Source organism: Echiichthys vipera (assembly GCF_963691815.1).
Source record: "Echiichthys vipera genome assembly, chromosome: 14".
In the NCBI taxonomy this organism is placed as follows: Eukaryota; Metazoa; Chordata; class Actinopteri; order Perciformes; family Trachinidae; genus Echiichthys; species Echiichthys vipera.
Genome location: NC_139839.1, coordinates 21,250,124 through 21,276,002, shown reverse-complemented (window position 1 = coordinate 21,276,002; position 25,879 = coordinate 21,250,124). Strand labels below are relative to the sequence as shown.

The following is a 25,879-nucleotide window of genomic DNA, read 5'->3' as shown; positions in this document are numbered from 1 at the left end:
TACACACTCGCTTTACAATCGACTTTTGCTGCACCGCTGACAGACCGCTGGTATTTTACCTTCAAGCGCAGTTATGGCAGATATCAGCAAAACTGAAAAGGTCCAGCTGCACGCCCCGGGTTTAGAGGAACTGCGTGGTGGTAAGGCCTTTAACTCTGATACACGGCCAGAGTGGCACAAACATGTTCACAAAGAGAGAGTAATAACAGCTCATTGATGGTTGCAGTGTTACAAGCAGGGCTGCAAGACAACTTTGCCGAAGTTCAGGTGAGTGTTGTGGAGTGTCCAGATCTCACCAAAGAGCCATTCCAGTTTCCTGTGAAAGGTAAGAGCCTTTCAAGTAAACTCCATTCTTCCACAGTGTGCAGTTTCCATGTAATGACACCGCCAAAGGACTGACATGTACAGATTAAAAAGTAGTGGCCCTAAAATTGATCCCTGTGTAATCCCACAAGTTATGTTATTCTCTGCCTGAAAGAAAAGAGGCTGAATTGTAACAGTCTGGCTGATGTGTTCCTTATATTATTTAAAGAATTCTAAATAATTTTGTGATCGACTGTATCAAAGGCGCTCAGATCAGGTAGCACCAAAACCAAAAGTTAAATGACATCTAGATTTATCAGAATCTCAACTGATTTTCCGGGAGCTGTCTCTGTACTATTTAACTTGAAAACCAGACTGACACATACTTCTAAATGATTGTTTAAGTTCAGAAAACTATTTAACGGTATGTTCATCCGATTCTCTAAAATCGTACTTAAAAATGGGAGAGTGGCGATAAGTCAGTTATTGGATGTTGGTCGATCTAGGCTACTTTAAAAGTATACACATGTACCTTCAAATAAGCATGATCATTCCTTGAAACAGACTTACTCTGATAACGGAGAAAAAAAACAAAACTATACACACCGTATGCATAGTTGTGTTTAGTTAAAGCTGTAATACGTCAGATTTGTATCTATTTAATTGTTTGTTAAGTTACTATCAAAGAGTGAATAAAAACAATGATGATTGATCATATGACACACTCGTGAAAGCACTTGCCATATTTGCCTTTTTACCCATATATTCCAGTCTGTGTGTCTGTGGCGACACCCCCCCTCTATATGTGAATACACTGTTTGTCAACAGCAGTTGTCTGCCCAGCTGGAGCTCGTAGGTCATGCTGTGTTTACTTGTATTTAGAAATCGGGAATTTCTGACGATTAAAGCTGCCTTCACACCGGAGGGTGACAGACGCGACAAATCGCTTGAAATGCGAGTAATGTGTGTCGCAATCGTTCTAAATGTGTCGCTACAAATGTGCTTTTACCCGGCAGCCAGCCACTCCGAGTGCCGAGGTGACATACATGCCTAGAGAAAATGTTTTCAAATATGACAGCTCATTACAGAACATAAATCCAACTTATCAGCGACACGCGTGATCACAGCAACTTTTATTTAAATTAAACCACACCACTAACCTTACTAATTTCAGGCTCACCTCCCAGAATGTCCATTATTTACAAAAGCATCATAGTGAGATAGACCAAACTTACTCGTGGGGCGACACACTGATTGAGCAAAAAAAACACTTAGATTTGCAGCTGTGGAAAATTGTTTTTCTCTGTCCTCATACTGAAGGCTTGTGTGGAAAGCCTCGCATCACCGATGTTGGGGGCGTACCGTACCTGGTCCCCTTGGTTCAGAAGCACAAGGTAGAGTTTATGAGAATATTGTGTGGAGATACCGGTAATTATCACTGGCCTGTAGTGAATGGGATAATTATATTGTTGTCTCTCGTCCTCCCAGGAATACAACATGAACACCATAGCAAAGGAGCTGGAGCTTCCAGGAGCCTTCATCCTTGGTGCAGGAGCTGTTCCCAGCAGAATTGTTGGGATGAATGCAGAGGTTCGACATTTTTACATCACACCACCGTTTCTGGTTAAAATACCTTATGGTCTTGCTTTCTGAAGGGTGCAGCTTTTCACTCTTTTCCCCAGGAGTGGATCCCCCAGATATCATCTGGATTTGTTAAAGCAGTGGTCAAAAAAATAATAAAAACCCATGTTAGATAGTTTCTTTTTTATGTGCACATTTTTATCAGCATTTCTGACTACTGAGTAAATATTGGATTGAAAAAGACAAACTCTGAGCACTTTTGGGATTGCTTTCTGGAGTTTGGACTGTTTCTAGCAAGAGACACGTAGCTCTGCAGTGCAACTGACTTGATTCTGACTGTAGTTACCGACAGTGTTAAATTATGGACAAATAGAATGGAAAAAAGCACACAGGGAAAGTTTGAGAATGCTTTTGTAACTAGACTAAATATTCTCGTCCACAGCTGATGCCTCTGGTTCTGACCGAAGCGGAGGGAAGGCCTGCAATGAACAGCAGCTACTTCTCTTCAATAAATCCAGCTGATGGCCAGTGTCTGCAAGAAAAATACAGTAACAAATTCTCTGACTGCAACTTTGGACTGCTGGCCAATCTGTACGCTTGTGAAGGGAAGTCAGGAAAGGTAATGATGAATCTTATCTGATCAAACAAGATCTGCAGCTTTTTGTCTCTAAAAATAAATGATGGTGCATGCGTTGGGTTTCCCTTCTAAAATCCATTGTCATTTTGCTTTAAGGTAAATAATGACCATCTCTAGGTGTCTATGAACATAAACGCAGTGATATGCAAGTTAGTAACCTTGCTAAAGTTGTTGTTTATGAACTTCAGCCCCATTACATGTGTGCTCCCAACATTTGAAAGGATAAACATTAACAAAAGGAAAGTGACTGCACAAGCTGAGCTGTCATGCCCTGTTCACCTGCGTGCCTCTCCAGGTCATAGAGGTGCGGGCCAAGAAGAGAACAGGAGACCATAGTCTGGTGACAGCTATGAGAAACGCTCTTGAAGGACACTACCCTGATAAAAGCCTGGCTCTGGGAGGCACCTTCATTATCCAGAAAGGGAAAGCCAAAATCCACATCATGGTAAATATTGGACATGACACGTATGATTGGTAGTTACTGACATGTGACATGCATTGACTCATTTCCTTGTATATGCTCATGGACAGCCAAGAGAGTTCTCGGTCTGCCCCCTCAACACCAACGATGACGTCAACAACTGGCTCAAGCACTTTGAGGTCAGCGCCCCACTCATCTGCCAGTCAGTGCTGGTATCCAGAGACCCTGTAAGTAAAGCAAACACCATAGAAATAGATTGAGTAGAAAGGACGTTTTTAAGTGTACTGTTGTCATTGCAACTGGCGAACTTCTGCATAAACCAATTTTCAGACTTACTGAGGTGAGGTTTTGCAAAAGGCAAACACGCAATGGTTCAATAACACCACAAAGCATAAAGAGCTAGCCACTACATGAGTTACAACTTAATGCTTCATCCACACACTCTTCACAGCGTAGGAAAGCATTGCTAGATGAGTGACAGCTTTGTTTGGCTAATTTTCTATAACCAATGTAGCATGAAAGAATAGAAGAATTAGCTAGCTAGCTAGCCATCTGTTTACTAGTTAGGTAGTTGGCTAGTTAGCTTCTAATTCCATCATGCTACCATTGGTTACAGAAAATAAGCCGAAGAGCAGGCTGGTGGCCAATGGCAGCCTGGGTGTAACGGTCCCTCTGCCTAACTCGTCACCGAACTGTCGCTGAATCTGCGTCTGCTCTCCTCCAGTCCGAACGAGTCACAGAACAAATGTGGCATATTACAGCGTCAACAGTCAAGTTAGCAGCTGGTGAACATTAGCTATGAAGGGTTTTAAAGTTAGGTTAAAAGACAGGGTTAGGGTTACGTCTCATGACTTACTGTATAAGGTTCTAACTTCTAAGTTCAAATAACCATCTGTGTGTCAATGCCTGCGCAGTATGTCCGTGTTGTTGTTTGGTGTGTACATTCTAGCATCTACCCTCTCCTCCTGGCGAGCTACAGCACACTTTACAGCCCCACTGACTAACAACAATGGACGTTTTCTTTTGTACAAACAAATGACCACAGAAAACTGTTCAATGTCCTTTCTACTCATTCTATTTCTGTGGCAAACACACTCATCTCCATGAAGCAGATGAAAGAAGATGAGGTTTTAGCAACAATCAGAGATGCGTTTGCAACATAGGGTAATTTGTAATGGTTCTGTTCATGTGTTTGCTGTGTATCTAGGGTTTGGACCTGCGTGTAGAGCACACCCACTGCTTCAGTCACCACGGAGAAGGTGGCCACTACTACATAGACACCACACCTGACAGCGTGGAGTACCTGGGCTACTTCGTGCCTGCGGAGTTTGTCTACCGCATTGACAGGCCCAAAGAGACCCATGAAGTTGGACGAGATTGAAAGATGAATGAATAAATAAATTTGAACCACAGCATCTCTTGATAATCTGAATTAATCTAACAGTGTCTGATTTTATATTAAGTTCCATGTATTATAAACAGGCACAGAAACTTACATTTTTCACTGAAATTTCTGGAATTATTTTGTCTTAAATCAAATCTTTAAAAAATATTGTACATTTCTTATAGACAAAATTATTACATTTCATCTAATAAAAAACTTAACTGTTAATTCAAATGTTGTATTTGGATGCTTTTGGCTGTTTGTTCACTGGATGCAGTGGTTGTGTGCAGCGCTCATTGCTTCAGATAGCCAAGGAATATTAAATTTGGGACTTTGAACTATATTTATTGCCTGCCAATAAAATGTGCAAGACGGACACAGCAGACACTTACTGTAATGTTTATGCACTGATTAAATTAGGGTGATACTTTAAAAGTCTCTACCCGCCTGTAGTCCGACTACACAGGTGTCACTTATTTGCTTAGTCATCTTTTTTTAAGTACAGTGGAAGTGTACCATCGTGTCTTACAGTAGCCAATCAGTCAGAAGTGAAAACACCTGTGCTGGTACTTAAACAGCCACCAGGGGAAAATATATATTCAACTGAGGCTACATCTGTTTAACTGTTTAAGTGTAACCCTAATCCCAAGTTTGGAGCTACATGCGACTTTTGTGTTATACATTATTATGAGAAGTATCAATACTGTACTTGACATTATTACAAAAAACGTTTCCCCCATGGAAAAATGACCACATCTACACTGGTGGAACAGTGTTTATCTGTAATAATACAATTTGTGAACTCTCTTTGTGAACATTCCTGTGCCACATTTTTGTTTATCATTCTGACTTCCAGCCCACTTTTGTTGAGATAGCATTACAAACCCAAGCTGGTATTTGTGTTCCCCTTTGGCACAGGTCCTCCCAACATTATTTTAAGGTTTATCACTCTGCTGTCCTAGTTCTTATTTGGACTCACAAAATGTAAACATTGTAATCAAAATGACACACACAAAAAATGGTATGATAAAAATCGTTCTTACCTATAAATCGCGGTTATTAAAAAATGTTCCTAGATGTGAATTAAAACAAGGCATATACGGTATACTATGGAGGACTAAACATGACTAAAGTCTCAATAAATAAACAAATAAATACATGAATAAATACATGTATAAATGAATAAATACAGGAATACATTAATAAATAAATACAAAAATAAACAGAATTAATGAATAAATAACTTCTGAAATATATGACTAAATATAATTAGTAAAATAATAAATAAATGCATACACAAATGTATGAATACATGTTTTACATTAATTTCTACATTTTTGTTAACATACATTTATTGGTTTCTGTATTTCTGTTAATGAGGTAGGAGGTCCCATTTATTTCAGCATTTATTTATTTCAGCATTTATTTATTTATCCCTGTATTTATTCATATATGTATTTATTTATTAATTTCTTTATTTCTGCTTTAATTTTTTTATTTATCCCTGTATTTATTCATTAATTAATTTATTTATTTATTTAGTATTTATTGAGACTTTAGTCATGTTTTGTCCCCCATAGTCTTCATGCATGAAAAATAATGCATTTAATGTTATTTAAATGAATGAATTACATTGCAAAATAATCTGTAATAAACATCGCCCTCTTCTGACCAGAGCAGGTAACGACATCATTTCCCATAATGCTGCTGCCGCACTAGCCCGGAAGTAAGACGTTTATTGACAATATGGCCGCTGTGCTGGGTCTGGATTTGGAGAAAATTGTAATTTGACAGCACTCACCGGGGGCTGCGATATTAACCCGTTTCCACCTCAGGAGTGTGCGGAACAGATGCATTTGAATGAAGGGACCCGCGAGCCCGCAGGATGGTGTCAGTGAGCTGAGGAAACGTCCAGAGAGTCAAACCCGTCATGTCGTTTTTCAAGAGGAAAGGTGAGGAAGCAGCAGCTTCCACGGCGGCTAGCAGCTAAACAGAGTCGGACTGAGGAGAGAGAGAGGGGTCCCTGATAACATGTAACCAATAGAGACCGCGTCCACGAGCACATTACCCGGGAACACGGTGGTGTTTGCGGGTGTGTGTGCCGCCGCTGCTCACTGCAGTCACGGGAACATGGTTAGCTTAGCGGTGGCCTCTCTGTCCTCCTTCCTCACTTAACATAGCAGGAGCCAGACAGTCCAGCTAGCTAACATAGCTTTATCAGGGCTTTAACCAGCTACACAGACGGATAAAGGCCACTAATGACCTGTTGTATCTGAATCATAGTTGCTGGTTATCATAAAGAATGCATGAAGTTAGCCTTCACTAAAAACGTTTGACCGCAAGGGGATGTAGCTAATGCGATTGGGCAGCATCACGCAACCATAAGTAGAAGGCAGTGATTGAATTTGACCTCACCACGACATGATCAGGCGTCATAGTCATAGTCTGGGCTACAAAGTTAAAATAATGGCCGTTGCATTGAGATACACGGGGAAATTGTTCACCAGCTTTGATCTTTTCATTATGTTTAGTTGATCACTCAGCTGCTACAAGTGGCCTGGTGGTGCAACACACACAATGGTTGAATTGTGCAGTCTCATTATTACACTCATTTGATAGTGTATTTGGCACACCTAGCCAAACGAGTTCACTTTAATATCTCAGCCCTGTTATTGAAACTGCTTTAGAGGCAGGTAGCTTCACTTTGAAGGTTGCAGTTGCATTATTCGGACAGGTGCATCCTTTCATATGTCCACAGGATGTCTATCAATTTTGGTAGAGCAAATATCACACATCAAAACAGTTCAACCGCCTTTCCAAAACGATTTCAACACAACTGAGCATTATAACCTTCATTAAGATTTATTGCAGGGTTGTTGTATTAGACCACAGCAGCGCAATTGTTAGTCAAGTATATTTAAAATGGAAGCAATACACTTTCTCATTTATCTCATTGCTTTGATAGAAAGTACACAAATGTGATGAGGCAGTGATTGTGAAAGAGATTTCAACTGAATGCTTGCGTTCATTTGTGAAATCAGCAGCACAGTAACTTCACTGTCTGAACTGGTTCATAGTTGTTCATCTTCAGTGGTGAGATTAGAAGGTTTTTGTCAGAGGCTAGAGTGGCCAAAGCAGCTGACACAGCAGGCCTCATAAATGAGGAAGCATTAGAGAGTGTCCTGATAATGCTCAGGACGGACAGGAAGTAAGTTTGGTCCATGGTGGAACTGTGCAGGCAATGTTTTTACTCAAGTGAAAGTTCTGAAAAGAAATCATAGTATTAATGTTAGATAATTATTAGCCACGTGGAACAATATATGAAGCAAATTGATTCGCCTCTAAAGATAATAATATAATGACCTCAGTATAAATATCCTTAGGTTGTTGTACTTTGTTCATTATGTAGTACATCCAACATCCTTTTTAAAGCCAGGACCATCCATTGCAGCAACTCATCATGGTCCTGTGATCTTATTAATTTAGAGCAAAGAAGTCTGGTGTTATTTGTACTGTATGTTTCAGTTCAGCACAGAAGAGGTTGTTGGAGCTAAGACTTTTTCAAAGTCACAGCACTTTGCTGTGACTGACATCCTATCAGTGCCAACCGACTCTGCCTCTTGGCTGACACTTATATCACGTTCAAGTTCTTTATTCTCGTCATGAACACAACAAACAACGAAGCAGTCATCTACAATGAAATTGTTAGGCCTCAGGCAAGAACCACACGACACAAAGCAAAATCTGAATCCAAGACAAACATAGGGTTAAAATATAAACAAATAAAATATGAACAATGTAACATAAACTGTTGTGAAGAGTTTTGAAACGGTAAGTAAAGTATATCGGGGTGAAGTGACAGTTTAAAGGCAAACTGACAATGGTGATGAGCCTAGAGCCCAAGAGTTCAGCAGTCTTATGGCCTGCTGGATGAAGCCGTGGCTAAACCTGCTGGTGTGGGGCCGGATGCTGCGGCACCGTCTGTCACAGGGCAGCAGGCAAAACTGTTTGTGTCTGGGGTGATTTGGGGCTTGGATAATCGTTTTGGCTCCCTACATTGTTAGGTGTAGTTAGAGATTCTTCATGGACGGCAGCTCTGTCCTTGTGATGTGTTGAGCAGTTTTCACTACCCTCTGTCAAGCCTAACCGAGGAGGGTGATGCAACTGCCTAACCTGGCAGAGAGAGAGGCTGGTCAGGATACTCTGTATGGTCTGTAGAAGTTTCAGAGTATCCTGAAGTCCTGTTGTGTAGCAGTTTTGGCGATGGGGTCCGATGTGAACCCCGAAGAACCTGAAGCTCAGTCCTGTTGATGGAGTTGGGGACGTGTCCCCCCCCACTCTCTCTATCACTCTCTGTCACTTCCTGTAGTCCACAATTAGCTCCGTAGTTCTTGCCGAAGTGGAGATTGAGGTTGTTGTCCTGGTACCAAGATGTCAGGGCTCTGACCTACTCGCTGGCCGCTGACACAAACTTCATGATGGTGTTGGAGCTACCCCCCCCCCCCCCACACACACACACACATAGTACAGGAAACATGGGAGTACAGGAAAGGACCAAACTGCTCTGTCCAGAATGTCTCACTGAAAGATTTCCTTGCTCAAGCCTCTCAGTCCATTTTGTAATGTCACTGCTTGAAATTGATACTTATCCTGACTGCCCTTTGCAGCGACAGCCTAATGTGAAGATATGAATGGCGAGTCACTCTGATGAGTGGTTGCCACCGTGTCTGCCTCTGTGCCCTTATTCCACTGCAGGCTACATATTTCACTTTTTATTTGACAGTTGGCCACAGAGCTGTGGAGTAGCGTCAAATATTTGCCATCTTAAATAGTTTTGCAGTACATGATTTATGATATGTATTTTTTTTTTAATGGACAATCGGCTCTTATAGGGCTTCAGGTGTAAACTGCCAGTCGGTCAACTTAACATTAAACTGCTGCGACCCATCAGAGCTGATAGACCAAGGTCACAAATCATATGAAGGACTCTTAATGCTGACACACATGATATGAAAGTCCTTTTAGCCCTGTTTACTATTCAATGGGCAGGACTGGGAGGGCTTTCACATATCAGAACACAGCTTCCCTTTTTTTTACTCCTCATCTGTCAGCAGCAGCAGCAAGGAAGCAGCTCTGCAGTAATTCACATGTTTGCGTTTCTAGTGTATCGGTTTCCTCACTATGTCATTATGTAACTAGAGACCGTAGTGAGTTCCAGTCTTTCCACTGACACCGCGCCATGCCTTCACCTCAGCCATCACTGAATCTCATCATGTATGAATTGTGTGCTCTCTGGTCTCGCCCTGTATTGTGAATCAAAATGCTGTTCTCCTTCAGTTACAACCCCCCGCTCTCTTCTTTCTCCCCACAGCCAAAAGCAAAGAACCCGAGAGAGTGACGGATGCTAAAGTCAATAGAGGTGAGTTCATTATCACCTCTGTGAGGATGTGAAAGTGTCACACAATGTTGTTGAATTGAAAATGCTTTTTTTTTTTTTTTTAAATGGTGTAATTTAAAACCCACAAACTCTACAGACAAGGGCGGATTAATATCCAATGCTGTTTTGATGCATTTGTTTACACTTTGAGATGCATTAGAAATGTTCTTTTTTGCATGTGCTCTTAGAACCGAGATTTAAATGGCTCTTTGCTAAAGTCGGTGCAAGATGTTAAATTGTTGCCGGCCATATTGTCACAAGGACCAGCATTTTGACCTCAAGCTGCGAAGTGAAACACATACAGCTCACAGTCAAACACTGAGCAGTCTGTCCTCTCAGACATCTCTCATCACACCCTGAGGCCTCGTACACTAACTGGGAGCTCTTTGAAAACGCTTCACTAATAAAAAGACCTTTTCATTCAAGTCACACGTCATACATTCAGGCCACTCAGATCTTTGATATCTTTGTACCTTTTCCCCCCCTAATGCCTATTTTCTGTCCTCCATCCTCCACTCCCAGCTCCACCCAGCCCTCATTCTCCATCGCTAGGACTGAGGAACCACCATGCCATTCAGGAAGCTGCCGGGCCCAGCCATGTGGCCATCAACGCCATCTCCGCCAACATGGACTCCTTTGCCCGCGGACGCACCGCCATCCTCAAGAAACAGCCGAGCCACATGGAGGCTGCACACTTTGGAGATCTTGGTACAGAGCCAGCATTCATGTGTTTTGTATTTTGCTCATGAAAGCCCAACCAAACATATGACCGTTTACATTTGAGGTATATTCTGAAGTCAGCATTTGTGGTTTCTCAGCTGATTGTAATTCAAAATTTAGGTCTGTTTACAGACTTTATTTTCTGATGAGAGTCTGTGATCAGGTGTGCAGGTTTCAGTCTTTGTTTATGAACTCTGGTTGATCGGACTACCATTCTGTATACATGTGTGACAACAGCAAATGCAAACAGTACACAGCAAAGGAAAAAGCAAAACGGCAAAATGAGTCTCTAAAATGTCAGAAAAGATGAAGTCTTTAAATTAATTTTCTTAATCTGACTAACAATCCAAAAACAGTACTTGTGTTACTCTCATACAGGAGAAAGTTAAGCAGCAAATCCTTACATTTAAAATGCTGAAAGCAGAGAATGTGTTTTTTTGCTTTAAAAGAGACATTCAATTAAACAATACATTCATTATCTAAATAGATGCAATATATAGTATTAGAGCCATGTTTACTGGAACCAAATATTTCAACAGAAAAGAAAAATATGAATACATAGTATGTCAGTATTAATTATATTGTATTATATATATTAATCTATATAGCTCTGGAATAAATTAAGAAACTAATGCAAAATTATCAAATTCTCTGATGTTACAATTTATAGTTATGCGTTTGAGTAAAATGAACAGTTTAGTTTTATTCCATCCACTTCTCCCAAATTCCAAATAAAGATATTGTCATTAAGAGGGTTTATTTCCAGAAAATGACAAAACAATATAACAAAAAAGAGGCAGTGTTTTCAGAACTCTTGATTCATGCGTCTGCTGAAAGACCCCCAGATCAGCACCGATCCTCCACCAAAGTTCAAAGTGGGTGCGAGACACTGGCTTCTAGCCATCTCCAGGTCTCCGTCTAACCATTAGACGACCAGGTGTTGGGCATAACTGAAAACCGAAGAAGATGACCTTACTCCAAAGTCCTCTATGATCCAAATCCTTATTTCCTTACTCAAAATGTTTCTTTTCAACTCTTTTGGCACGGTCAATAGTTATGTTTGAGGTACTTCTAGCACAGTTTTTGCCATCCAGCTGGTCCTATTGCAAGAGCATAGTGATGACCACAGCAGTGTCTTTTTTTAAATTTTTATTTACTTTTCCTCGTAGATTTTGTTATAATTCTCGTCTTTGGTTCAGGATATGACATAATCAGTACCACATTAAGTAGAATGAGGTGGGCTTGTGTTGGAATTCAACAGGCACTGGAATTGAATGGTATCGTATATGTGGAAATGCTGATTTCAGAAAGCATTTCAGTGGTCTTTTCACATTTTCCAGAGCTGTATAACAAATGTTTGCATATTCTGCCAAGTAATACCAAGCGGTCATGACAGATGGCCGTCCATCCTAGAGCTGGGTCTGTTTGACGGTCCTGCCTGTTAAGGGAAGGTTTTCGTTGCCACTGTGCGCACAAGATTGCTGGATAAATATTTAGATATTGCAACTTGTTGCTGCTCATGGGGGAGTTGTTGGGTCTCTGTAAACCATGAATAAGTCATAAGAGTGTGGTCCAGATCTACTCTCTATGTAAAGTGTCTTGAGATAACTTTTGTTATGATTGGACACTTAATAAAATTGAATTGAAATTGAATATAAGCACAACTTATGGACACAAAAACACAAATAAAATATAAACGCACAATCATTTGAAAATGATCACAAATTATAAACGTTGCAAAGTTTTCCTAATAAGCTCCTTTTCAACTTAAGGGGGATGACTAGGTTCCTTATAGTAATGTGCTGTAGCTGCAGCATGCCTGAGTGTGAGTCTTGCATCACTAAAATGGCTGAACACGGCCTTGTGCAAGAATGCAAACACCCCTTCATTAATCTTGCGTGAGGCACTCGCATGACTTTTTTGCACCAGTTTTGACAGGCGCCCAGACGCTCCAAAGCAGGTCAGGATAACTCTGGCCTTTCGGGTGAAGAAACGCCTCCCTTTCATCAGAGGTGCTCTAAAATTAGTTTCTGGGCTATGTACGTTGGGCGGTGAATATTTAGTGTGACTGGCTGACAGCAGTGACAGGAACTGCACAAGCAAGTTGCCCAGGGAACGGCCTGGGTGAGTCAGACGGAGGTGGAGGAACCTGTGCCGCAGCCCGGACAACAAAATCAGAATGAAACACACCGAGCACCAGTGATGTCTGGGTGTTAGTTTTAAGACAAAAAAAAGAGAGAGGAAGGAAGTGAGGGAGGAGGATTCAAAGAGGCACGCTGGGTTAGTTTTAATTACAGCCTGTAAGCAGTTCAACCTAGAGCCCGGTCTGAAAGCCACAGTGGAGCTAGTCTAGGATTTCAAATGGATCTTTACAGGTCAGTGGCCTGTACTGTAGGAGTGGACAGGCAGTGAGAAGCATTCTGTTGCTCCCTCCTCTCTTTTGATAGCAGTCAACACTAGAGAGCAGACGTAGCACACGTGAGAGGGCATCATAACATTGACTGACTCTCAAAAGATATTCCAACGAGGCAGGTGCTTTTTTGATGATCTGATGCAGACACAGATGCCGCACTGGTTGTTGTGATTTGAACAGCGTGGGCTTGACTGTGTGATCTTAAGGAATCTGAGGAGGCTGATTGATAAGCTCCTCACACCAGGTGACACCTCTTTATACATTATTTCAAAGAGCAAACATAACACCGCAAAGCCTCAGCCCGCGCTTCAGTCTAACTACAGCTGATGTGCTCTGATTCATAATCCAACAAGCATCAGGTTTGTATTCAGTGAGCATGCTCCTTTGTTTATTTAGTTTTCTGGGAGTGTGTGTGTGTGTGTGTGTGTGTGTGTGTGTTTGTGCTTGCAGTCCCCAAGGATGGTGACTGTTATTCAAACAGACAGTCTCTATTTGAGACATAGTAAAGTCAAATAATATGCCATCCCCCCCAGGAGTTTGGAGAGTGTCAAAGGTTGCTGTGGCCGCCACAGCTATTGCTGACCACTTCATCCATGCACGAATGACAGGATGGACAGGACACACAGGCGCTGTTGGCGTGTGATTCTGAGAAAGTTTGTCTGGGTTAAATCATCTGTGAAATTGCATAGGCCACGAGACAGACGAAGAGCCAGAAATTCACTAGGCTTCACAACAAATGTCCAGGAGTTTAAATTCAGCTCACATCAGCCTTCAGTCTGGAGGAGCAAATGTTCTGTTGAAATATGAGAGATGAAAACAGACAATCCACTTTTTATTTTTCACTTCGTGTTGCAGCTCCCATCAATGTACTGCACATTTTACCTTCCTTCTATTATGAGACCTGTAAATAATAGAAAGTGTGCGGTTCTGTCTGTTATTAAAGTGGAATACTTGAGTGTCGAAGGTGCACTTAAAGGCAGTATTAATGTGGTTGTCATGTGAATGCAGGGGTTTTCTTTTTACAGTTTGTATGGCCTCAGCCTCGCCAACATGAATCCCTTCTAGAGCTTTGATTCTCTGTCTTTAATACGGTTGGGACTCAACCTGGGCTGTCATTTCTCCAAAAATTCCCCTGGGATTAAATCTGGTTGGGTTCACTCAAATTTTTTAAGAGCAGACCTTATAGTCTGTGTAATGTCATGAATAATGTATGGGCAGCACAGCGCTGTGTGTGACCTCCATCTTCTGGATATTCATCATACACACATGGATAAGAAAGTTGTGGATATTCAGGTTTTTGGGCTCAGGCCCGTGGTTTGGGCTCAGTTGGGGCTCAGACAAAAACTATGTGGGTTCATGTAGGGTCGGGCATGATTTTGGGCCTGGCCAGTCACATACCCACTAGTCTAACCACAAAACCTCATTTTAAATTGATGCAATTTTATTAAATTGCATAACTAATAATTGCATTTTGTAAAGCATCACAGGGTTAATACATTATTTAAATTAGTTTAAATTGCCTTCAAATGTAGAATTGGACATAATGTCTGAAAAGGAAATTCATTATTTTGTTTAATTATTTTCTAAAGCTATCTTTAACTAATTTCTGATTTTTCCTGTAGCTAGAAATGCACTATTGACATCGTCTTTTAATTTATTTGATTAAAAAGTTGCACTTTGAAGCCTGCAGTTACCTTTGCCAAATGCATTGCTTAACTGCGTGTACTTTTGAATCTTCCAGGTCATTCCAGTGTGAACTATCAGCCCCAAGACGACCGCTCTCGGCTGTCCAAGACGGTTGAGCATGTCCTTCGGGACAACGTGGCGATACCCCACTACATGCATTTCATGGAGCTCCAGGGCGCTGACCACCTGGTCCGGTTCTGGCTGGAGGCTGAGAGTTTCCGCTCCACCAGCTGGTCGCGGATCCGAGCACACAGCCTAAACTCTGTCAAACACAGCTCTTTGGCCGAGCCCGTCCCGGGCGGCTCGGAGCTCCCGGAGCTCGCCCAACACACATCCAACGCCCTCAGCCAGGACAGCAGCAGTGAAGGCCCGACAGCGCACTCAGAGCAGCGGGACTCCTCGAGCACAGAAGCAGGCTTGAGACCAGGCACCCCTCGAGCAGAAACCCCAAGCAGGCAGGCACCCTCCAGGACAGGGACTCCCTACAAGGTGCAGTCAAACAGCACCCTGCGAGACCTCTCTGACAAACTCATGAAAAGTGAGTCTTTTTCTTTATATAAGTGCTTACATAAGTGTGTATCTTTTTACATACGCAGCAGGCCAGTGCAGAAGAAACAACATGTGACTTAATGGTTGCTCAAGCTTCTGCTGAGGAGACGAAAAACGTCAGGAAAGCAGCAGATGAGAACATCAGATTTGTAGAGCGAGCAGGAGACTGTAACCTTCCGCAAATGAATACAGGAAACAAACATATTTCCATCATGTTTTCCACAGTTTCAGATTTGACTGGCACTCTTTTGATGGCCATCTCATTGTGGACTCTTCTTCTACAGTTTAAAGGCACCCGAACTTTGTGTATGGAAACATGCATTAAATACCACATTCTTGCCGATTTGCACTTCCTGTCAACCAAATGTAATTCTCACTCATGACATGACATTTGTTTGTTTGAATAAAACACACCTTGTGGGATGGTACTGTATTTCTGTTGTACCCTGTGAATCAGAGTTGTCTTGAATGGATAGGTTCACATTTTTCAAGTTTATCCTAAAATGATAATGCCCATATGTACTTTGAAGGAGTTATCAGTAATTTTATCTGCTGCCCATACTGGCTGCAAAGAGATCCCTGCCTTACAGGATTTTAATGTAAATGATGGGAGGCAAACTCTACAATCCAATTAAATTTTTTTGTGTAAAAATAGAAGTTCAGCTTAAATTAATATGATGCTTTAAAAGTCGGAGTCAGACAAATCAGGTAGTTCTCTTAAGAAGTTAGTCTTCTTGGTTTGAAATTCCCTTTTCTGTGTTTCCATGGATAGCCATCACGCATAGAAACATCATGTTGACAAGCTATTTCTGTGTTTTTCAGGTATAGAGAAAGATGCGGTTACAATCTTCACCAGGTTCATCTCTCCAGACGCAATGAGGCCCATCCCCATCACAGAACAGATGAGAACCGACATCGTTGGTAAGATTTATCTTTTAAATCAGACACCATATTTTATGGGCTCTGGTTTCAGTCCATCCATCTTAAATAATATTCCTCTCTCCCCTGTGTAGCCAAGATATGTGGAGAGGACGGCATGGTAGACCCAAACTGCTTTGTCATTGCACAGCTGGTAGTCTTCGCCATCTTGGAGCAACAGTGAGTTTCTGTCTATTCATCTAATGCTGTCCATTGTCGTTCTACCACCTTGACGTCCACAGCAGCGCCTGTATTCATCATCCTCTTGCTCTTTCATTTCCAGGCACTTTAGCGAATTCCTGAGGAGCCATCATTTCTGTAAATACCAGATCGAAGTGTTGACTAGCGGCTCTGTGTTTCTGGCTGACATCTTGTTCTGCGAGTCAGCTCTCTTCTACTTCTCTGAGGTGAGTGGGCCCAGTGTTTCCCAAAACATGATTTATTTGTGACATTACAAACACATTTTTACACCAGTGCTATTAAACCTTTGTTTTTTTTCATACCCAAGTGGGTCTCCTCTTGACTCCTCATCACACACTTGTCCTCTCTTGCCACTACCACAAACAGTGTGTGTTATTTTGTTGTGTAGTGGGAATTTCTATTGTCACAGAAGCAATAAGCCCAAGACAGTAGGCATAACTAAACACTGTGGATGATCCATGTACAATCTCCCAACCTATTGGTATGACACAAAAGTGACAGTTAACACCAGAACTCCATACACAAAGAAAGTCAGAGGTTGTCAGAGTACACATTTATTTTCTATGTCAGCATCAACAGGACATACAATGAATTTTGAAAGAAGGATATTGCAAAACCCCAGTGACCTTCAGTTGAATTGTTCTTTGTTCTACATCTCTATTCCTGCAGTACATGGAAAAGGAGGAGGCGATGAATGTACTGCAGTTCTGGCTTGCGGCAGACAACTTCCAGAACCAGCTAGCAGCAAAAAAGGGCCAGTATGATGGCCAGGAGGCTCAAAATGATGCTATGATCCTCTACGACAAGTAGGTCTCCACTCAGCTTCTTTGCAGTCCTCTTACACTCCAAAACACCTTGATACTTGGAAGTTGCCATTATGTCAAAGTCATTCAGTCTGTTTAGTCTCAGAGTAGAAAAGAATAAAGGGAAAAAAATACATTTTCTATGCTTCCTAGTCTGGCATCACCAGACTCATCACAAATGCCTTTCAGTCTGGGCCCTCACTTCATTTTCGATTTCCAAGGGGCGTTCTCAACGGTGCAAAGCAAATGCGGGCGACAGCTCAGCAGCACACTAAAATGTATTTCTGAATACATATTGGGGAAGAAATAGACAATACAGTTACAGAATCTCTAGTTATATTTCATCAGCACTGCCTAGTTTGACACTTTGATCCGAGTTTAATGAGCCTGAAAAACTGTGCTAAACGGCAGAATGGACGGTGACGCTGTCAGTCATCGTCTTAAACCCGCCCCACGTGAGATACACTTTTGTGATCAGTTCGTCCACAGTCAGGTTAGCTGGAAATCTGTCTGAGTAATTAAGGGGCCAGACATATGTGCCAGAACAAATGAAACACGACCAGTCAGCTCTGTCACCATTTTTTTGGAATTACTGAAGATAATATGGTTTTGCATCATTTTCCTCTGAAGAAGTTGCTCCGTATCCTTTTTCTCAGTAGGCAATGTTAGGGAAAGATTTATTATGATGCCAGAAAAGAAGAGAAAATACCAGTGGCCTGTATGTCTGATCCTGAAGAAGTTTAATTACTTGACCAAGGAGAAACAGAAGAGTCGTCAACACAAAGTAGTGCGTGAAGCCACCTCGATTCTGAGGCTCAAACAGCAAAAGCCCAGATTCTTATACTAGAAGGTGGATCAAGACAGTAATGAGATGTGCTTAAAGTCATGTTTATGGCTAAAATGCACAAACGTGACTTCAAAGAAGTGACGGTGAGTGTTATCATTTAAGTCTGCAGAGTCAGATTGAAGGCGCCAAGGGAATCGTGGCCTTAGCCGGCTCCAGGGAGTTTTCAGGGCAGCTTTATTGACACAGAAAAAATCTGACCTAACTGACAAAGAAATAATCAGAACAGAAGCCCACTATACTAATGAGGATTGGACATTAACCCAAACTGTCAGGCGCAGCTTCCTAACATTAGCAGTGTTTTTGTGTGTGTTAAATCATTAATTTTGGTTGCTCCAGTGTTTCAGTCGATCCATTAATATATCAGCAGGTTACATACAGTACAACAACATATGTTTGTAAGTTATGTGCTGTTGAAGGCAGGGTTTCCCCCAGAAAAGTTGTTGGGCCCTGTGGCAAGTGTCTTTAGACGGGCCTGGTTCTGGCCAGCAAAAATACGATGGGGGAACCTGTATGTGGGGCCTGGACCACCTCAACAGACCCTGACTCATCAGATCCAGTCATTCCTACAGGATCAGCAATAACAGATATTTAGTATCAGTCAAATTGCTATATGCTGTTGAAAGCTTTCCAGTTCCCCTCTGGTTTTACAACAAACAGAGGATAATTAAAGGACCACACTAAATGCAAAATGACAATTCTCGCTGCATTTGAATTGAACAAATATTGTTTTATTTCTGACAGGATTCCTGTCAGTCCATGGTTTTTAACTCTTACCCTCTGTTGTCTTTTATTAACAAAATAATTCTCACACTGTCAATTAGCTCACATCATTATAAATGCATCTTTTCAGTCAGATAGACCTTATACAGCATTAACTTCCTTTCTTCTCTCTGCTTCAGCAGCAGACACGGTCTTTACTCTAAATTTCATAATGTACATCCCATATTCATACGTTTGTTCATCAAAAATATGCACTTTATACAAAAGACATAGCTGCGTATGTAATGATATTATTAATAGCCTTGCTTTGAATATTTGGAAATAATTTCTAGTTTTTCCTTCAGCTTTTTATTCTGTTCCTGGTATGTGATTTATATTGTTGAATATAAGTTTTTGCCATCACTATAGCTGTTATATCTTACAGATATCACTGTTTTAGCTCATATCTTATTAAGAACTTTACCCATGGTTCTGATAATGTTGCTTGTAATAAACAATTGCACATCTACACATAAAAACGCTGGTAGCTGAACAGGAATACCCAGAATAACGGAGCCAATTGATTGGCATTGGAATTGACTCCAAAGAGGCAGACTAAGCTGGACTTGGTCCTGGCACAAGCCCATGCTGTGATAATATATTTTCTTTTGTGTTCAGTGATGGTAGGGCAGATCTTCTGCTGATAGTAAAGACAGGTGTGCATCATTAGGTTCACTTCACAGGAAGACTAAAGCTGTTCTGTAGTAATTAGGTCTGTGTATTGATAATCAATACCTTTTAAGGTATTGACTGAAATTACCCAGTACCAAGTAGTATAAAAACCTCTCTAGGATTATTTCAAATAAAGTACTCTATTAGTATTGTTATCATATTAAGTGTACTGGTATCAAGTATTTTCTAAACGATACTCTGCCCTAGTGGTAAATAAGGTTTTATTAAACTTGGTGCACTCATTACTGTACTCAGAGAAAGTTGTGATTGCACAACAGAGAAATCTCAATATTATATATTTTTGTAAATGTATTGCATTTCTGTTTATTTTTGGAAAAGAGAATGGGATGACATGGGCAACGTGATACATGTAAATGAAAATGTTCTTTTAATGATGAACTGTATGTAACTGGTTACCTCTCTATATATTTTACAGTATTTTACACATTGATCATATCATAATCTTAAGGTGACCATTGCAGTCCATTCGTCCTTTATTGGAGGATTTGTCTGCAGCCATTGAGAAATCTTTGAGCTAATTTGTTACCCTGTATGCTTTGTATTAGTCCAGCTCACCCTATGGTAACCTGAGCAGATTGCAGGTTCCATTGAATGGGGGCTGAGAAGGTCAAAGGCCGGTCACCCGTCTGATAAATGCCACCTTATTTTGCATATAGTCCTGCCTTTAGGGGGCGGCAGCACTCCAGCCTCATTTTCAGATGCAATTCCCTCAATAAAATTCTTGAGTTTAATGATCGAATGAACTCAGTCGTCCATTGCTCTATTTCCGCTCCAGGTATTTCTCACTCCAGGCCACAAACCCTCTGGGCTTCGGCGACTCTGTGCGGATGGAGATAGAGTCGAATATCTGCCGAGAGGGGGGGCCGCTTCCCGACTGCTTCACCACTCCACTCAGACAGGCCTGGACAACCATGGAGAAGGTCCGCCTCTCAAATAGCCACACACCCATGGTTCATTCACTTCAACATGGGTCTTCTCTTGTGTACTTTTACTATGTGGGGAAATAGGGAATGTTTACATATGTAATAGAAAGCACCCTAAAGTATAGAAATATCAAACCTTCAATTCATTTCAATTGCCCTTTAAAAGGTTTACTTTGATATTTTCTAAAATCATCTGCTTGAACTCCTCTCTTAAAATGAATAGGCTCCTCCTAAAGGTTGTGGGTTGTAAGTCACTGACAAATTGTCCTATTGTACCACTGACAAATGCACCTGCCATAAGATAATGAAATGGAAACTGAACACTGTTGTTAGCACATAAAGGTCAGTAACAAACCTTTGTAACTTTGACCAAAAAATATATCACGGAGCTCATTATTCTCTAACAGAGTGGGCGTCTGTGTTGCATTCGTTCAGGTCTACATGCCAGGTTTCCTGTCCAGCAACCTTTACTACAAATACCTGAGCGACCTCATCAACTCTGTGCGAGCAGACGAGTTTGTGAATGTCAGCGCTCCGGGTCAGGGCGGGCCCGTGGATAACGACCGCTCAAGTTCAAATTCCAGCGAGGGCTCTCAGACTCAGGTGACGCCCAGCTTTAACCCCCACCTTCAGCCCCTGTGGGGACGCTCCTCTGCCTGCTGACATTTAGACCTGTTCCACCTCATTACATCAACGATGAAGACCCTTTTGTTAATGCCGAAAGTTTGTGGTCATTCGTAGTTTAGTTGTCTTCCCGGAAAACAAAAACAATGTTACCTGCACTGTTGCAAATCATTTGGTTCAAACATTACTTGTTTACATCTTTACCACAGCTGGGTGCCAAAAGGGCAGCAATCAAGATCCTGAAGAACTTTGACGAGGCGATCACAGTGGACGTTGCCAGCCTGGACCCAGAGTCCTTGTACCAGCGGCCATACGCTGGGTGAGTTTTGTGTGTCCGGTGTATGGGATGGGTGTCATTTTTATTCAAGCTGGCTACATTTGTCTGTGAAATAATGCCTTTAAATGTGCTTTTCAGATATTTGCTGTTATCTGTTTTATCTTCTGGTCATTTCCCGTGTTGACTTTTACTTTTATGTTTCTCTCCTTTTATGTGCCTTTGATTGCCCACACTACCGTTTGGCTTTAATGCTTGTATCTTTTCTGTTGTTATTGACTCCCTCTCAAAGTGTTTAATGAGCTGGCTTTAAAAAAAGATCCTGTACAAACCCGTTCAATCCTCCAGAGAATGATTTTATCGAAAGACAAAGCTATGGTCTGTCAGATTTGTTTGATTGTGCCCGGGGCTCCGTTTTATCCCTTTTTGCTCCGTCTGCCGTCTTCACCCCCCTCCTCTTCTCCATCCACTCAGAAGGATGACGTTTGGGAAGGTGAATGAGATGGGCCAGTTTATCAGGGAGGCAGAGCCGGAGCCCGATGTGAAGAAATCCAAAGGCAGGATACGCTCACACTTTTCTCTTTTTCTCTCTCTTCCACCTGCTGTTAAGTTCTCTCTCTCATTCTATTCTTTAAGTCTTTTCCTTCACCGGCTTTTTTTTTTATCTCATTCCTCCCTGCATTGAAAAGCATCTAATCTCTGCCCATTAATATAAACCTCACCTAGCGACTGCTCCCATTCTCCTAACAGCTCGTAGTCTTCTGAAATATTAAAGAACGTTCATTTTGATGAGGAAAAAAACAGCTTACACCTCTCTTAAGATTGAACAACATACAAAATCTTTATATGTCTAAGAGTGCTTAGTGCTGGAATAGAGCAGCAGATGTTTTGGCCACAGAATATCTCGTCCAAACAGATCATGTAAATAAATAAGAATATGATAATTCTAAAAATGTGTCAGGGTTAACTCACCCCGAGTAGGTGGAATGTGCAGTTTGTGCAGTTTATCTGCCTACTGATGGCCCCTCTGTCTCACTCAGCCTTCCCTCTCCACTCATTTAGGTTCCATGTTTTCTCAAGCCATGAAGAAATGGGTCCAGGGCAACTCAGATGAGGTAAGGTCACAAGATGTTAAAGTATTTATAAATGATTCAGTGGTCTGAGGCACATAGTGAGGCTCTCGGTGGCATGTATTCATGTTCAGTCTGTCAGTTCAGCCCATGATGTATGATTTATTAAAGAATATAAAGTTATAGAGTTATTGTGTGTTCTTTGACTCTTGCCATCAAGGCCCAGGAGGAGATGGCGTGGCAGATTGCCAAGATGATTGTCAACGACGTCGTCCACCAGTCAAATCACGACAGCCCCGGCAAGGCCACCAAGGTACAGGACCTCGCTCAGTAGTCTCCTTCCTGTGCGGTGAGGTGCGGAATGACTGCAGCTCTTCTCAAAGTGTTTTCTTTTGTCTGCCTGCAGTTATGACCCCTCTGAGGAACCAAAGGACTGTCACTCCCTGCAGACACTGGCTAAGCCAGTGTCAAACTGTACCCAGGGCTTACCCTACAATGAACTGCATTACTCTGAGAACGAACAAGGCATTTTATCACCTCCCTAACCACCGTGTATCTGTGTGTGTGTGTGTTGGGGCTTGGGTGAATGATTGTTCGCGCATGGGCTAATGGAAAAGATGAAGTACATCATTGTTCCAATGTTACAACTCCATAACACTATAACGGTACACGTGTAGTAGCAGAAGGTAAAGCAAATCCAAGCCCTTATATCAGACTGGAGGACGATACTCCTGATGAAAGGATTCATTCAGCACACGCTTGAAGAAAGCCGGCATGAAGAAGCAGCACGTAAGACGGGACCATCACTGCGTCGCTGTAGCCATATTGTCTGAAAAATGTCTGTCTTATCTTGGACCTACGGAGGATGTGACAAAGACTGAATTACCTTCACTCCCTCATGACACTCCTCCCCACACCTTTTATAACCATTCCTTGTTTTTAGATGAAATTCTCTCTCTCAGCCACGTAAGGCTTAAGCAGATGAAAATCTGCGTTGTACAGTTTGTTTTTTTTGCATACGCGTCCCTCAGCCTGCCTGGAGTGGTGTTGTCTGCCGTTCACTGATGTGAGCTGTCTTACCTTGGCTGTTTTAAGTACTGTAGAACATTTGGAAGTGTGACAATGAAACAGAAGAAGAGCAGATTCAGTTCTTGGACGGGCTCACCTCCTGGCACCATTACAGAGCTTAGAAGAAATACTCCCTTAATGAACTTAAGTGCTCCAGTTGTGTTGGAAAACTCCAAACTCTCCTAAATGTTCTATATATAAATAGATATATATGTAGATTTCTGGTCTACCCCATATATATATATATTTATATATATATATATAAATATATATATATAAATATACTGTGGTCCTTTTTTTAATGGTGATCGCTGTTCGTTTTTTTAAAGACACATCACTCACTGAAACACATCAGTGATGGTCGGACTGTTCAACTGGAAAGTTTGCTCAGTGAATTAAACCTTTTTTTTTATTTCTTAAGAGCCAAGATATGGAAAAGAACCAGAAAAGACTCTTGGTACTATGTACCACTAATGTTTTCTGACATGTATGTATGTGTACTTAATCTATAATATATTTAAATTGTGTTTGATTTAAATACATATATTATAAAACGTTTGTCCGTCCTTTTTTTCTTCTTCTTTGTACACAGTCTGTTATGTTTACAGTCGTAAACACTTTTAAAACAGTAACGTTGTTAAAATGAAGGAAAGGGGACAAGTCCGGTGCCAACAGGGTGAATTATCACCTCTGACCGGGTGGGGGCACTGTTGGCTGGAATGCTGTGTTCGGGTAAACGAACATTAATGACAGAATATTTCTGACAAGAATAAGTGTGTCTACTTTGTCAGTAAGGCTCCTCTCGCTGCTCTTGTACAGGGCCAGACAAATCCACAAGATGTAATGTACAGTTGAACCCAAAGGGCCCACGAGTCCCCTTCAGCACAGTATGAAGCGTTTCAAACACTGAGCTCCTTATCCGAGCTCTCCCTGTTGTAGTTCCCCCTCAGTGGGAAGTATTAATGTCAGTGTGTAACAACCCTATAGTTGTTCAGAATAATCCAATTTGATACAACTGTGTGTATTTTAAAGATGAAAGTAGTCTACTGTTAATGTAGTTAGTGTGCAACATTTTAGCACAGTAATTCAACTAAATAGCAGGATGCTCTAAAATGGCAAATTGTTCCATGCTGCTTGACGCCCCACGAGCTTATTTCCACGTGCAGAGGAAACGCCCACCTCACTACAAACGGACATCAGAGCGAGATGAGATGCTGTTCAGTAGGTGACAGACAGAGCAGCAATGACTACAACAATAATCACTTTTACTGTACGTGTCGATGCCGAGAAGTATTTGTTTCGCAAAAAAAATACGATTCATTGACATTAAAGAAAACCAATATTGAATACACCCTCCTGTTTTTATTACCATGGTGTCCCTCGTATTTATAAAAGCCATATACATACACACAATATCACCTTAACAAAGTGCAAGGTGCAGATGGGCCAGAAGATATCTGCGACCAGATTATCAAGTCCAAAAACAGATGCGCAAAACACCGGAAATGTGGGGGTTTGCTTTCAGAATAAAAGTATTTTTGTTGAACGAGGACTCTCAATGGATTTCCTTCCACGCGCCTTTATAGAAAGATATTTTATGCTCATGAACGTAAACAATAAACCAGATTGACCCTTACTGTCAACATTTACTGTTGCACACCCCGAATTCATGGGAAGGTTTGTTAATGTGTTAAAATAACTAATTGTGTGTGTGTGTGTGTGTGTGTGTGTGTGTGTGTGTGTGTGTGTGTGTGTGTGTGTGTGTGTGTATCACAACACTCTGGGTAATGTCTACATCCACTTAATGATTTAGCATGCACTTCCATTGAACCTGGAATAGGCTGTTTATTTTTGGCATTGTTGGGCAGTAAAGATCTTAAAGTAGACTTCTGCACCTCTTCTTGGCTTTGTTACGGCCTTTAGGAAATAAAGCCCAAGGGAGACTTTAGCCGACCAAAGTTCATTTCAGAGAGAGAGAGGTGTTGGTATTGGTTCAGGACCGAGAGGGGAGAGGGAGAGCTGCAGGAAGAGATCTCACTCTGCTTCAAATTAGTATTTTTTTTTATGGCTTTTTACCTACTGTTGTGTTAACTTCTCACAAGAGACACAATAGAAACAGAATGGTTACATGTTTCAAAGGCTGAGATTATGACATTAAATTAAGTTAAGTTTAGTTTAGTTAAGTTAAGTTAAATTAAATTCAAGAAACTTTATTTGTCCCCGAGAGATAATTCAAGGACACATAGGGTAGTTACAGAGACAAAACAACAACAACAACAACAACAACAGTGCAACAACAGTAGGCTAACCTAAACTGAGATTTATGTGTAAAATCAGTGTAGTGCCCCTTTAGTTCAAATGATTTAAATGTTTTCCACATTTTGCCATGAAGTCTCACCTACACAGAGCACAATCTCAAACCCTGCCTCTTCTCTCGAGATTTCACTTTGAAAATCACATCCGGAAGCATTCGTTGTAGCCCCCGTGAGCTTGACATCGTCCGAACTCACTCTCGGAGACTCGGAGTGCGCTGCTGTCCGTGTTGAGGGACAGCGAGTGACCTACACT

At 41.4% G+C, this 25,879-nt stretch overlaps 2 protein-coding genes across 2 annotated transcripts; both read left to right on the top strand.

Annotated features, from left to right (window-relative positions):
- Positions 1–17: 17 nt before the first annotated feature.
- Positions 18–4,605, top strand: cUnh11orf54 (chromosome Un C11orf54 homolog). The gene is made up of 8 exons (XM_083926797.1): positions 18–140; positions 227–325; positions 1,624–1,697; positions 1,792–1,893; positions 2,327–2,503; positions 2,817–2,966; positions 3,053–3,169; positions 4,150–4,605. The coding sequence occupies exons 1-8, from the start codon at positions 74–76 to the stop codon at positions 4,321–4,323; spliced, it is 960 nt and encodes a 319-aa protein (XP_083782923.1). The 5' UTR covers positions 18–73; the 3' UTR covers positions 4,324–4,605.
- Positions 4,606–6,087: 1,482 nt separating this feature from the next.
- On the top strand, positions 6,088–23,670 carry akap10 (A kinase (PRKA) anchor protein 10). Its single transcript, XM_083927320.1, has 15 exons — positions 6,088–6,278; positions 9,698–9,745; positions 10,286–10,471; positions 14,638–15,120; positions 15,954–16,052; positions 16,145–16,229; positions 16,333–16,456; positions 16,920–17,056; positions 20,128–20,272; positions 20,711–20,878; positions 21,109–21,218; positions 21,648–21,730; positions 22,236–22,288; positions 22,464–22,556; positions 22,650–23,670. The coding sequence occupies exons 1-15, from the start codon at positions 6,257–6,259 to the stop codon at positions 22,653–22,655; spliced, it is 1,842 nt and encodes a 613-aa protein (XP_083783446.1). The 5' UTR covers positions 6,088–6,256; the 3' UTR covers positions 22,656–23,670.
- The last annotated feature ends 2,209 nt before the right edge of the window (positions 23,671–25,879 follow it).